Raw genomic sequence first — 12,910 nt, forward strand, 5'->3', positions numbered from 1 at the left:
TTTTCTTGTGAACAAAATAAAAGTGAATCTGAAATATCAACTACATATAAATATTTATATGTATATATATAAACTGTGTGTCCTTTGGCCCAGCTCTTCTGACGGTTCAGTTCAGTCTCTTTCCTAAATGTATAGCAGCCCACCTCCCTGCCATGTGAAGCAGGACAGTCCTATAAAAAATTGCCAAGGAAATCCCCAGAAAGAGGACCTTGTTGAGCCACATTCTTTGGCTTTTGGCAGCCCTGTTTCCAGCACGCCCTTCCCTGTTCCCCTTCACTGTGCCATCTGCAGTCGCCTCAGTGACAAACTCCACCCCCAGAGCTTTCTCCCACACACTCGGCCTCATAATTCATAGAAGGAGCCCTCATAAGCGAAGCTCCCCTTACCCACAAAGGGCACAAAACCTCCCACTCAGGCCCCATTGGGAGTGTGAGGAGAGGGCTACTTACCTGTCGAGCTTTTGGAGGCCACCACCCCCCAGCAGCAGAAGAGAAGAAGGAGCAGAGGCAGGCTCCAGAGATGACCCATCCTGGCCTGCTGTGACCACTGCTGCCCAATTGAGCACAGAACACTGCGTGTTCTGCTGCCTTTTCCTGGTGCCTCCACCAGGGAGGGGCAGCCGCTGCCTGCGCAGGTGTGCCCAGGCGGTTTTTGTAGGCAGCCAGGTGACCACAAATGCACAGGCTGGGCAGTGGGGGCTGGGCATCCAGGAGACTCTGCTTCTTGCCTCTGCCAAGGCCTCCTGCTTCCCTCTGATGCTGAGTAGAGGAATCACATGGAATCACGTGGTACAGTGCAGAGGGTGTTGGCTTTGCACACCACTAACCAGTTCAATCCCTGCCAGAATAAATGGTCCCCCAGCACAGCTTGGAGAGATCCCTGAGCACAAAGCCAGGATAAGTATCAACTGAGCGTGGTCCCAAAACAAGCCATAACAACAAAGAAAGAAACTACAGAATAATTTCCACCCTTTCACTACGAAACGTGCAAGTCTTCCACTTGTATGTTTTTTTTGTTTTTTATTTTGGTTTTTGTTTGTTTGTTTGTTTTGTTTTTGGGCCACACCCGGCAGTGCTCAGGGGTTACTCCTGGCTGTCTGCTCAGAAATAGCTCCTGGCAGGCACGGGGGACCATATGGGACACCGGGATTTGAACCAACCACCTTTGGTCCTGGATCGGCTGCTTGCAAGGCAAACGCCGCTGTGCTATCTCTCCGGGCCCACTTGTATGTTTTTGTTGAATTTTTTGTGAACAAAAATACTGAACGTGTATATATACTAAGAAGACTTGCTTCCCAGAACTTTTCAGTGTCCTTCCCTCTTTTCCACAGTGCCTGAGGTTGGGGCTTTTAATCAGATAAATCTGGGGTTAATTATTGCCTCCACTAAGTACCTTCCTTTGCTTCTATTATTGTGATTGTATACACACATGGTAGTGATGTTTGCCTAGGGTCATACTATGAGTTGTGCTTATACACACCTACTGTGCACCAGAATTTCCAACAGCAGAGCAGGGTGAGGGAAGCATGCTTCATGTGCATGAATAGCACTGGAATCAAACTCATGGCCTTATGCTACCAAGGCAGTGTTAAGTGTTAAGTCATCACCTAGGGTTGTGCTATATTTTGCTCTTATTTCTAGGCTTTATTAGTTCTGTAGATTAGGGAACATTAATACATTGATGGCACTGCAATTAAACCACATTCACATGTGAGTCACCAGTTGGATGTGGTAGCAACAACAGAAATATTTTAAATCTCAAGTTTCTAAATTATAAATGGGCCTAACTTCTTTATCACAGGACTGTTTTGTGTGTGCTGCATGAAATAATAAGGGATATAAACAATGCTTGTTCTAACTGTTGCTCATCAAATATCCATACCTCTCTATTGGGGAAGGGGGTGTCACATCACACTCAGTAGTTACTTCCTGGATTTGTGCTCAAGGGTCATTCCTGGTGATGCTCAGGGGAGCATATTCAGTGCTGGAAATCAAGCAACAGTCAGCCATATGCAAGGCCAGTACTTTTTCCCCTGTATTACCTCTCTATCTATCATATTCAAAACATCTCTATATATATCTTAAGTGCTCAGAATGAATCAGGACACTTGCATCCATGTTGGTCCCCTGTGTTTAGAGGAGAGAACTGTGGGATAGAGATCTGAGTTCTAAAGTCCTTCCACCTATAACATCCTATGATTTCTGCTTGCCAGCTCAAGTTCGAACCTCATCCTAGACCAAACTAGAGAAAGAAATTTGAGAATGATGACTTAGGGAACTTCAGAAAGTTGACAACAGAAAGCAAAAAGTTGATAAGTAGAAAAATCAACTAGAGAGTTACAAATAGATTACCTTCAAGAGGTCTAGGACGAGTTTCTAGACTTTTTTTTTTTTTTTTTTTTGGTTTTTGGGTCACACCCGGTGGTGCTTAGGGGTTACGCCTGGCTGTCTGCTCAGAAATAGCTCCTGGCAGGCACGAGGGACCATATAGGACACCAGAATTCGAACTAACCACCTTAGGTCCTGGATCAGCTGCTTGCAAGGCAAACGCCGCTGTGCTATCTCTCCAGGCCCAAGTTTCTAGACTTCTAATCTTGTCTACACCAAGATCTGAGTGTAACTTAACACTCCCTTCCCCAGTCTTTATGGACCAGAGTTTGTGCTAAACGCAGATTCAGAAGGTCAAGAGCACTGATCTATGATAGAAAAAAAAAAAGCCACAAAAAGGGAGTGAGGGGCCGGGCGGTGGCGCAAGAGGTAAGGTGCCTGCCTTGCCTGCGCTAGCCTTGGACGGACCTCGGTTCGATCCCCCGGTGTCCCATATGGTCCCCCAAGCCAGGAGCAACTTCTGAGCGCATAGCCAGGAGTAACCCCTGAGCGTCGACGGGTGTGGCCCAAAAACCAAAAAAAAAAAAAAAAAAAAGGGAGTGAGGGGTAGTACAGTTAGGACAGAGAAGGACCATTATGAAAATGACAGAAATGATCCCTCTAGACAAGAACTGGGTGCTGAAAGGAGGTAAAGTGATGTGCATGATATCCTTTCAATAACAGTATTACAAAACAGGAAAAAGGGAAAAAGCAGGGAGAAGAAAAAGAGAAAGAGGGTGAAAGAAGTCTGTCATAGAGGTAGCAGGAAAGGGAGGTCAGGATTGGGGACACTGATGGTAGGAAGTATATACTGGTGAAAGAATGGGTGTTGGAACAGCCATTAGAAACTTTGTGATTCTATTTAAAAGATAGTTTTATGAAAAAAATAAGGAATTTGAGGGAGGCAGAGCAATAGCACAGAAGTTAGGGTGTTTGTCTTGCATATGGCTGACCCAAGTTGATTTCCAGCATCCCATAAGATTCCCTGAGCCTTCCAGGAGTGATTTTTGAGCACAGAACCAGGAGTAGCCCCTGACTGCCAGTAGCTATGGTCCAAAAACCAAAAAGAAAAGAGGGGGATTCTAGTGAACCAGAGAGATAGTAAGTATTTTAAGCTGCTTGCCTTGCACAAAGCCAACCCCGGTTCCATCCCTGGCACTGGCATATGGTCCTCAAAAGAGATCTGTGAGCACAGTACCAAGAGTAATTTCTAAGTACCACCAGAAATGACTTTAGAATAGAAATCTTGAACTTTTGAAGAGGAGAAAATGAAGTACCATCCAGATGCAAGAAAACCAAGGCCAATCAGAGAAGTGTGAACCCCTCAGAAAAGGAAAAAAAAAGCTACAGAAGAATCTAAGATTGTGAAGAGATGATCAATAGTATGAGGTTTTCCTATGACGATGCTCAGATTAATTTTTATATATTCAAAATTTAAGAAAAAGATTTGGAATAATTGTAAAAAAGCTTATCAAAAAGCCACCTGAGGGTTACTCTTCAAGCCCACCATTCTATCTTGAATACATATCTCACTTACTTGTCTCTGTCTCTTTGCTTATTTTTTTCCACTTTGAGAAGCCTGTGTTCTCTCTTAAACATGTACTTTACTTCCTATCCCCTTACATCCTTTTAAATAAGTTTCAGTTAAAAACTACCTTGCTTCACCATTTTACCTCCTCCTGAAATTCTTTCCTGTGAATGAAAAACGATAGAATCACAATCCTGTGCTGAGCTTAGGCCAGGCATTTCCCCAAGCACTGTTTCCTGAGGTGAATCAATCAGAGAGGTGAAAGCACCCTTTTTGTGTGTTTACTTCCCCTGCTCCCCACTTTATTGAGCCACCAGCAACAGTTTCAAGATCACAATTCTTTCCCACCCTGCTCAGTAGTCTGTCTCATGCCACCTTCCTCCACCTTCAGGGCCCTCCACATGGAGAGGCACTTCCTCATTCCTCTGCCAATGGCTTCACCCTGAGAAGAATTCCAGGCATTTGCCCCACCAGGGACTCCCCACTCCCATTTCTTTTTCTTTTCATTATGTAAGTAAGGGACAAGAGGCTGCTTCCCCGAGTTTGCTAACCTCTTTCTGTGTATCTGGACGTGACCAGCACAGTACTATTATCCCATAATTCTTTTTGTCACACCAGCAATGTTGGGCAGAAGAGAACTCCCAGAGCACTAGGGGTCATGTAGTGCTAGCAATTGGACTGGGAGTCCCACAATGAAAAACATGCACTCCAGTTCTTCAAACTATCTCCTTGGTTGTCAATTTTTTTTTTTTTTTTGGTTTTTGGGCCACACCCGGCTGTGCTCAGGGGTTACTCCTGGCTGTCCACTCAAAAATAGCTCCTGGCAGGCACAGGAGACCATATGGGACACTGGGATTCAAACCAACCACCTTTGGTCCTGGATCGGCTGCTTACAAGGCAAACACCACTGTACTATCTCTCCGGGCCCGATTGTCAATTATTATTCCAGAAAATTAATGGACTTTTTTCTTGCCAACTCAATTCTCATTTTGAACGAGCAGAAGAAATCAGTTTTATTCATTTGACATATATCTATGGGACCCCAACACCATGTCAGACTCTGTTCCAGGTTCTTTGACTACATCGTTAAATAAAATTAATATCCACCCCAGGGGATTATTATCTTAGTGAGGAGGGCTTGAAAGCAGTTAGTATAATAAACAAGTGGGTTATACTAGAGTAAATGTGATGGAAAAGAGAAAAATAATAAAGGTAAGAAAAGTTTTCTTAGGGTGATATTCAGCAGTGCTCAGGGCTTATTCCTGACTTTGTTCTCAGGAATCACTTATGATGGTGCTCAGGAAACTGTATATAGTGCCAGGGACTGAACCCAGGCAGCGGCAAGGAGGGCACTTTACCCAATGTATTATGGCTTCGATTCCCTGTGAAAGGTCTGACAAGAGAGCTCACTTGGTCAAATGTAGTTGAAATATGAAGTTATTGGTCTGATGTTTATCAACCAGAGGCCTGTATATTCCACAGAACCACTGGTAAAATTGTATTAGTGAGACATGAGACGTGAGACAGGGGGTATATGAAGGAAACCAGGTCAATATCAGGTCAAATCACAGTGGGAAGAAGATTGAGAAACACTCTGCCAGATAGATCATGAACTATACCCTTACTCCATAGGTCACAGCAAGAGTTCTAGGAGGAAAATATTTCCTCTTCTAGTTCAATTCCAGTAGTTGGGGACTTATAAATGAACTTAATAAAGACAGATGAGTGAGAGAAAAGGACGATTTATTTATATGGGCAATAGAGTTGTAATGAGTCACTCATGAACAGAACATCAAGATTTAGGCACAAAACTCCATCAAGGGAATGGGCTTTACCCCTATGTTATTTCTTGAGCCCTGGCTTCATTCTGTTTTCTTCTAGTTTTTATTAGAGTACAGTGATATACCAAGATGTTCATAATAGTCATTTAAGGCATTAAATATCTAAACACCAATCCCATCACCAATGTGACCTTCCCTTCACTGACCAGTCCCCAGTCACTCACCCATCACCATAACCTGCCTACATGCAGGGACAAACAAATTTACATCATATTGCTTGTTACAACACAAATCAAATGAGATCATCAAAAAAATCAACACAGTCAATTGGAAATTTTTATTATATCTCTCCACAGTATTACTAAAGTCATTGTCTAAGGTTGTGAGTTGGTATAAGTTAAACCTTCTGTGTTACTATTTAGGCTTACTGAGGCCAGTAGTTTTTTTGTTTTTTTTTTTTTAATTCTAAATTTTAGATTGAACAAGACTTTACTTGTCAGGCTCTGCAGGGTCACAGGACCTCAGAAGTTCCCAGTGAACTGGCCCTGCCGACTCTAAGGCTTTCAATAATATTAGTTAAAAAAATATGGAACGCTTCACGAATTTGCGTGTCATCCTTGCGCAGGGGCCATGCTAATCTTCTCTGTATCGTTCCAATTTTAGTATATGTGCTGCCGAAGCGAGCACCCAGTAGTTTTTTTTAATGTAACTTTTCTTTGATACAACTGGACTGACACTACAATAAACTATTGGGATATTTCGTGACTGCATGAAGCTGTATGGTTGAGAATTTTTATATCTAAAGAAATTTTGGTGGCTTGGAAGTTTGATAAGGTTAAGTCACAGAGCTTGATCTTTTTTATTGAAGAGTTAAGGGGCTGGTGCTGGGCTGCTGTGGTTCATACAGAAAGAAAAATCTGCCCCATCCATTCTGAGAAGACCACAGAGATATCAGCCGAGACTCAACTACTTGGGAAATACAAGTAGTCATTATTTTCTTTGGTTAAAAAGCCAGGCTGTTTTTTTCTACCTGGAATATGGCAGTGGTAGGAAGGGGCTTCTGTGTCTTCCTTTGGAGGGATAGATACAGGTGTGTGGGTGTGTGTATGTATGTGTGTGTGTTTGTGTGTGTGTTTGTGTGTGTGTGTGTGTGTGTGGCTTAATTCTATTTCACAAGGAAAGTTTCAGAGATTTCAGCCCTGTAATCAGACCTCACCTGAGAATATTTAGCTGCTCGTATTATTTGATTTCAGTCATGGAGCTGGAATCTTTCTGTCAGAGGATGTACGGATTGGCATTTGACTGCTGGGTTCATACAGAAAGAGAATCCCCCTCCCTCTTCGAGATTGTCATAGTGGTATCAGTAGTAACAGGACTACCTGGGAAATATCAGCAGTGGCTCTTATCTTCTTTTTCCTGGCTTCATTCCCTTAATTTTATACATCGATGGTTCACCCACGTTGCTGTGTTTGAAGGACTGTCCTTTGTTCTTTATTGTTGTAAGACAGTGTCCCATTGTTGAAATAGCACTATTGCTTATTTTCCCACTGAAACGTTTTCACTCTTTTGCATAAAGCTGTTGCCTGCATCTTTAACTATGTCTTTAGTTTTTATGAGTGTAACTGCTGGGCAACATGATACGACACTGTTTTGTTAAGGTCCAGCTCACCCTGGCAATGCATGATAACGACAGAGTTTCCACACTCCCATCAACATGCAGTACTAAGTGTCCTCATTTTAGACACAGACATTCTTGGGGATGTGTGTTTCTCATCAGCTGTAAGGTGAATTACAGGAAACTTCACCTTCTAGGGGTTTTCTCTAAGTAGTTTGCTGCTGGCAGGGGAACATAGGAAAGGTGTTTGGAAAATATAAGGAGAGAGGGAGGAGGCCTCAGGAGAGAAAAAATCTGCACTCAGGCACACAAATAGGGCCCTAGTGCAGGTCCTGGAATGGGAACATCTTGAAAACTGTTTCAATAAACCTGAAACCGTGGAGATCCTGGAGGGGATAAGAGGCAGAGAGAAAGAAGAAGGAGGAGCTTCAGTTTCTGTGCATTTGGAAAGAGAATGAGCACTGAACTAAGAGAGGGAAAATAGCCCAAAATCCACCTTTTTGGGCTCCCTACCTAAGGCAGAGGATGACCCCAACAGGAGAGATTTCAAGTCTCCAAAGCCTCCCCTGAAAAACTCTTTCTGTCAAGAAACTGGGACCTCAGGCTTTAAAATAAGCTGGTGTGGAAGCTCCCTAAAAGAACATGAAGTGGCTTTTACTCTGGGATCTTTTGTCCCTGAAAAAAGAAACAGCAGGAGGAGAGTGGAAGAGATAGATCCTATGTTATCAAAGGTGAGCAGGCAGGTCTGTGGGTTCCATTTCAGGTCCTGCTGGTGTCACTTCTTGCTGAATCTCAAACATAACTGCTTCCCAGGGGCAATCAGGCAGGGTCTACTTCCTTTTGCTCCCTGGCCCAGGGGTTCTCTGTACCAAAGTTTGAGGTGCTTTGGGGCACTCACGTGTCCTCTAGAGAAACAAAGAATGGAAGAGTTCAGGAAACAACCCAGAAAGTTGGCTGTGGAGTTTTCCAGCATCTAGGAAGAAGATACAGCTTCGTAGAAGGTGACACAGAAACAAGCAAGGGCCAGGTTGATGGCACATCTGGGTCTTGACTCTCCTCCCTGCTTCACCTGTCCTTTCTCTTATTTAACCCTGTCTTTGCTCCTAAACCACTCATGTTCTAAAGACAAACATTCCCCAAGATCAATAATTCACCAAATCATCATTCCCCTAAACTAATCATCACCTCTGAAACCAATCATTCCCTAAATTTATCATTCCACTTGAATCAATCACTCCCCTCTAAGTCAGTCGTTGCCCCCAAAGCAATTATTTCTCCAACCAATCATTCCCCCCAAACTAATCCTTCCTCTAAACCAAACATATCATTCCCTAAATCAATCATTTGTCCCCATTCAATTATTCCCTCAACGAATTCCCTCATGAACCAATCGTTTCAACTCTGTTTTTACAGAAACTCAAATATAACCCACACATCCTCAATAGCTGGGCTCTGTGAACATAAGTTCTGTCTACTGATCATTAACTTCAAATTACACTCAGATGAGCAGGGGTCTTGCTTTGTGTTTATTTTTGCTTTGTTTTGTTTTCTTAGGTTTTGGCTTTGGGTCACATATGTCTCTGCACTCAGGGGTCACACCAGGGGGAATTGAAGGACCAGAAGAATTGAGCCCAGGTCTGCTGCCTAGCCTCTTTTCAGCCCCTCGAGTAGGGCTTGCATGGGTGCAGGTGTGGGGAAGACAGGAGATGACATGATGAGTTATCCCATTCTATGGGAACCTAAGTGTGGAGAAAGCAACAAGCAAGGGACAAGGACAGAAATGCTTCTCAGATGGCTTTAATCACTTTGAATGTACCTGATCTTATCCCATCTCAGAAAGTAAGTCAGGTTAGGTCTGGCTGTTACTTGGTTGGGAGAAATAAACCTCGGGGTATATTGGGAGGACTTTGAAGCCATCCATACATGAGGAATTACTCTTTAAAAAAAGAAAAGCCGACCTAACTTTTTCGCGGACCGACAGCGCTTCGGCCCAACTCTCCCACATGCTATGTCTGGTTCCTCCAGCGTCGCCACGATGAAGAAAGTGGTTCAGCAGCTGCGGCTGGAGGCCGGGCTCAACCGCGTGAAGGTTTCCCAGGCTGCTGCAGATTTGAAGCAGTTCTGTCTGCAGAATGCTCAACATGACCCTTTGTTGACTGGAGTGTCTTCAAGTACTAATCCCTTCAGACCCCAGAAAGTTTGTTCTTTTTTGTAGATAAAATGAATTGAAAGAAAGGGGCCGGAGAGATAGCATGGAGGTAAGGCGTTTGCCTTTCATGCAGGAGGTCATCGGTTCGAATCCCAGCGTCCCATATGGTCCCCCGTGCCTGCCAGGAGCAATTTCTGAGCCTGGAGCCAGGAATAATCCCTGAGCACTGCCGGGTGTGACCCAAAAACCACAAAAAAAAAAAAAAATGAATTGGAAGGTTTTCTAAACCACTGTTCACGAACCAGTGAATATTCAACGGAATTAAATCTAAATACCAATATGAAAACTTAACCATATGTGTCAGCGTATTGTCAAGTCATAGCTTAATCTACCTCTCTGAATTTTCACTAATTTCTGTTTCACAAGTATAATTATTTTATATACAGTAGCATACAATAAAATACTTAGTAAAGAATTTTTAAATTAAAAAAAAAAGAAAGAAAAGCCAGTGAGAGGTTGTTTTTTATTTTGTTTTTGTTTTTTTGGTTTTTTGGTTTTTTTTTTTAGGTTAGGGTTTGTTTGTTGTTGGTTTTGGAGTGGCTCGTACACACTGGTGCTCAGGGCTGACTCTTGGCTCTCAGCTCAGGAATCACTCCTGGCCCAGCTCAGGAGACAATATGCAGTGCCTTAGCCACTGTGCTCTCTCTTCAGTCCTTTGTATTTTTAACTGAAGCAATATTGTTTTACAGCATTGTTTCAGCTCAGGTGTTACAGCCTTTTAAATACACAATGACATAAGCAAATATAAATCAAGTATTCTTAAATACTTCTATAGATAATATGCTAAACTATTTTGAGTCATAATGATAAAGATCTGTAACTGGAAATCCTCTATTTTGGGAGTTTTAAGGTGGTCTGTCCCAGGAGGAAGTGCCTCCAGCCTTTTTTTTCACCTGGGGAAGGAAAGTAGGTGGAAAAAGTGAAGTTTCAACCACACTGTTTTGAGACCATTAGTCAATGAAACTGAGTTCTGAAAGAAATATTGAAACGAAAGGTAGCAATTCTCAGCCAAGAGGGTGCCAGATTTTATTACCTACTTTAAAGAAGTGTTTAGTCATTGTAACCTTTACCAAACAATGAAAGCCATGAGTCCTATGAATGCTTCATCATCTGTATGACTGATTCCATGTACATCCCAACAAGTTTTCAACAGTTGCAGATTTCTGTTTCCTCATCCACCAACAAGAGAACATTTAACCTGGCCCCTGAGAGGTAGCCCAGAGGCCCAGCAGTGGTGGCCCTGGGGCAACGGGGCAGGTGAGGTGTCAGGTTCTCTTTGTGATCCTCTTGATGGAAAAAGACAAGGGCATCCCTGGAAGGTTGGTTTGGAGAAGCTGCTGGATCTGAGGGAACCATAAGCATAAGCATAAATGGAAGTCTGTTCAAGCTCCAACTAATTCATATGTTCCCATATAGCAGGTTTCTCCTAATCGTCCACCAAAAACAGCCCTCTGAAGCAAGCTCAAGGAAGTGAGTGACAGAGTTCCAAAAGGCTTAAGTTAGAGCTGGAGAACATTTTAGTGGTGGAGCTAATATTTGAACCCAGGTCTTTCTAGCTCTAAGCCCATGCCTTTCTACCAAAAAACACAATATAGAAGGTTGGGCAAGGCTCTCCTTTAGCATGAAAGAGAGAGAGAGAGAGACAGAGAGAGACAGAGAGACAGAGACAGAGACAGAGAGAGGTGGGCCCCTCAGAGCTGAAGCCTGGTTACAAAAGAGAAGATCAGAGGATGATTTAGAATATAGAAACCATAGACAGTTGGGCCAAATCAGGTACACTGCCTATTTTGAACAGATCACAAGTTAACCCTTTTTTTTTTTTTTTTCACTTTCAAATGGTAAGGAGCCAGGCCTTGAGTAATAGTACAGTGAATAGAGTGTTTACCTTGCATGCAGCCAACCTGAGTTTGATCCCTGGCATCCCTCTGGTCTCCCTAGACTGCCAGGAGCAATTCCTGAGTGCAGAGCCAGAAGTAAAGCCTGAGCACCACTGACTGTGCCCCTCCCCACAAAAAAACACCCAGAGATAGTGTACAAGGATTAAGGTACACACAGTTAACTCTATGTTGATGCCTCCAAGAATCACAAGATTGCCCTTGAGGCCCCCAGAACTCTGAATGTGGCTCTGGGTATGGTACCTATCACTGCAGGGAATATACAGGTCCATGTAATAAGGGTTCCCAGAACTATGTCCTTGGGCCCTCTCATTGGATCATTTATAGGAACTTTCCCAATTCCCAATCCACACCCCCCAAATGTTTAAAAAATAATATTCGTAACCAAGAAAAATGAAATTTTTTGGTTTTTGGGCCATACCCAGTAGTGCTCAGGGATTACTCCTGGCTCTGCACTCAGAAATTGCCCCTGGCAGGCACGGGGGACCATATGGGAACCTTCTGCATTAAAGGCAAATGCCTTACCTCCATGCTATCTCTCCAGCCCTGAAAATGTCATGAAATTTTAATGGAGGTGTCTAAGCACAGGAAGTCTATCCATCTGTACTCAAGGCTACAGTGGAATCCTGCCCCACCTCAGGCCTTCTTTTGAATTACTGTTCTTGGGCCTGGAGAGATAGCACAGCGGCGTTTGCCTTGCAAGCAGCCGATCCAGGACCAAAGGTGGTTGGTTCGAATCCCGGTGTCCCATATGGTCCCCCGTGCCTGCCAGGAGCTATTTCTGAGCAGACAGCCAGGAGTAACCCCTGAGCCCGGTGTGGCCCAAAAACCAAAAAAAAATAAAATAAAAAGAATTACTGTTCTTGACTGTAGGGGTAGGAAGATGTAGCCACTCAATCCTCAGGGCACTCACCATGCTTTGCATCCAGTCCAGATTTCTCCTGGCAGGACTGGGTGGCATCTCCAGCCTCAGGATGATCTGCAGCACCATTTTAGTGACCTGAGGGGCTGAGTAACAGGGTGAGAGTTTCACAAGTTGTCTCCCTCTTCTAAAATTCTTCACCCCTAGTTCCTCTCTGCAGACTGTGTGGCCCCACAAAGTCCACTACAGGACTGATTAAGAGGTTTCCTAAACTGCAAGAGAAGGTGATCATTGGGTAGAACCCAACCACCCCACTTTCCAGCCACTAACAGCTTAACTTCTCCCTGAAATCTGATAAGGTGGCCCTGAAGTAAGAAACAGGTGATGAAAAGTTGTGAGAAAGCACTACTTGGAGGAAATTCAGGCGTTCTTGACATAAAAATCCAAGGATTTCAGGACTTTTGGGGATTTAGGAGCCCAATTTTAGCCTCGGCCAATGTGCATTCAAGGGGCTGTGTCTGTCATTCAACAACCTAGGAAGAAGTCTGAATGTGAGTTACCAGAGTTACAGAGGGCATGGTGATCTGGGCAACAGTCTGATACCACGTGGCAGAATTCATCACAGTAGCAGCTTCCTCTCTTGCAGTGGTGATC

The 12,910-nt window shown here is 43.6% G+C and overlaps 1 protein-coding gene and 1 non-coding gene across 2 annotated transcripts; one reads left to right on the plus strand and one right to left on the minus strand.

Annotated features, from left to right (window-relative positions):
• Window positions 1-6,255: 6,255 nt before the first annotated feature.
• LOC126026567 (U6 spliceosomal RNA) lies at window positions 6,256-6,362 on the minus strand. The gene has a single exon (XR_007501791.1). It is a non-coding gene; the product is annotated as a U6 spliceosomal RNA (small nuclear RNA).
• Window positions 6,363-9,251: 2,889 nt separating this feature from the next.
• On the plus strand, window positions 9,252-9,505 carry LOC126026239 (guanine nucleotide-binding protein G(I)/G(S)/G(O) subunit gamma-5). Its single transcript, XM_049785942.1, has one exon. The coding sequence runs from the start codon at window positions 9,299-9,301 to the stop codon at window positions 9,503-9,505; it is 207 nt and encodes a 68-aa protein (XP_049641899.1). The 5' UTR covers window positions 9,252-9,298.
• Window positions 9,506-12,910: the final 3,405 nt, after the last annotated feature.

Source organism: Suncus etruscus, chromosome 13 (genome assembly GCF_024139225.1).
Source record: "Suncus etruscus isolate mSunEtr1 chromosome 13, mSunEtr1.pri.cur, whole genome shotgun sequence".
NCBI classification, from domain to species: domain Eukaryota; kingdom Metazoa; phylum Chordata; class Mammalia; order Eulipotyphla; family Soricidae; genus Suncus; species Suncus etruscus.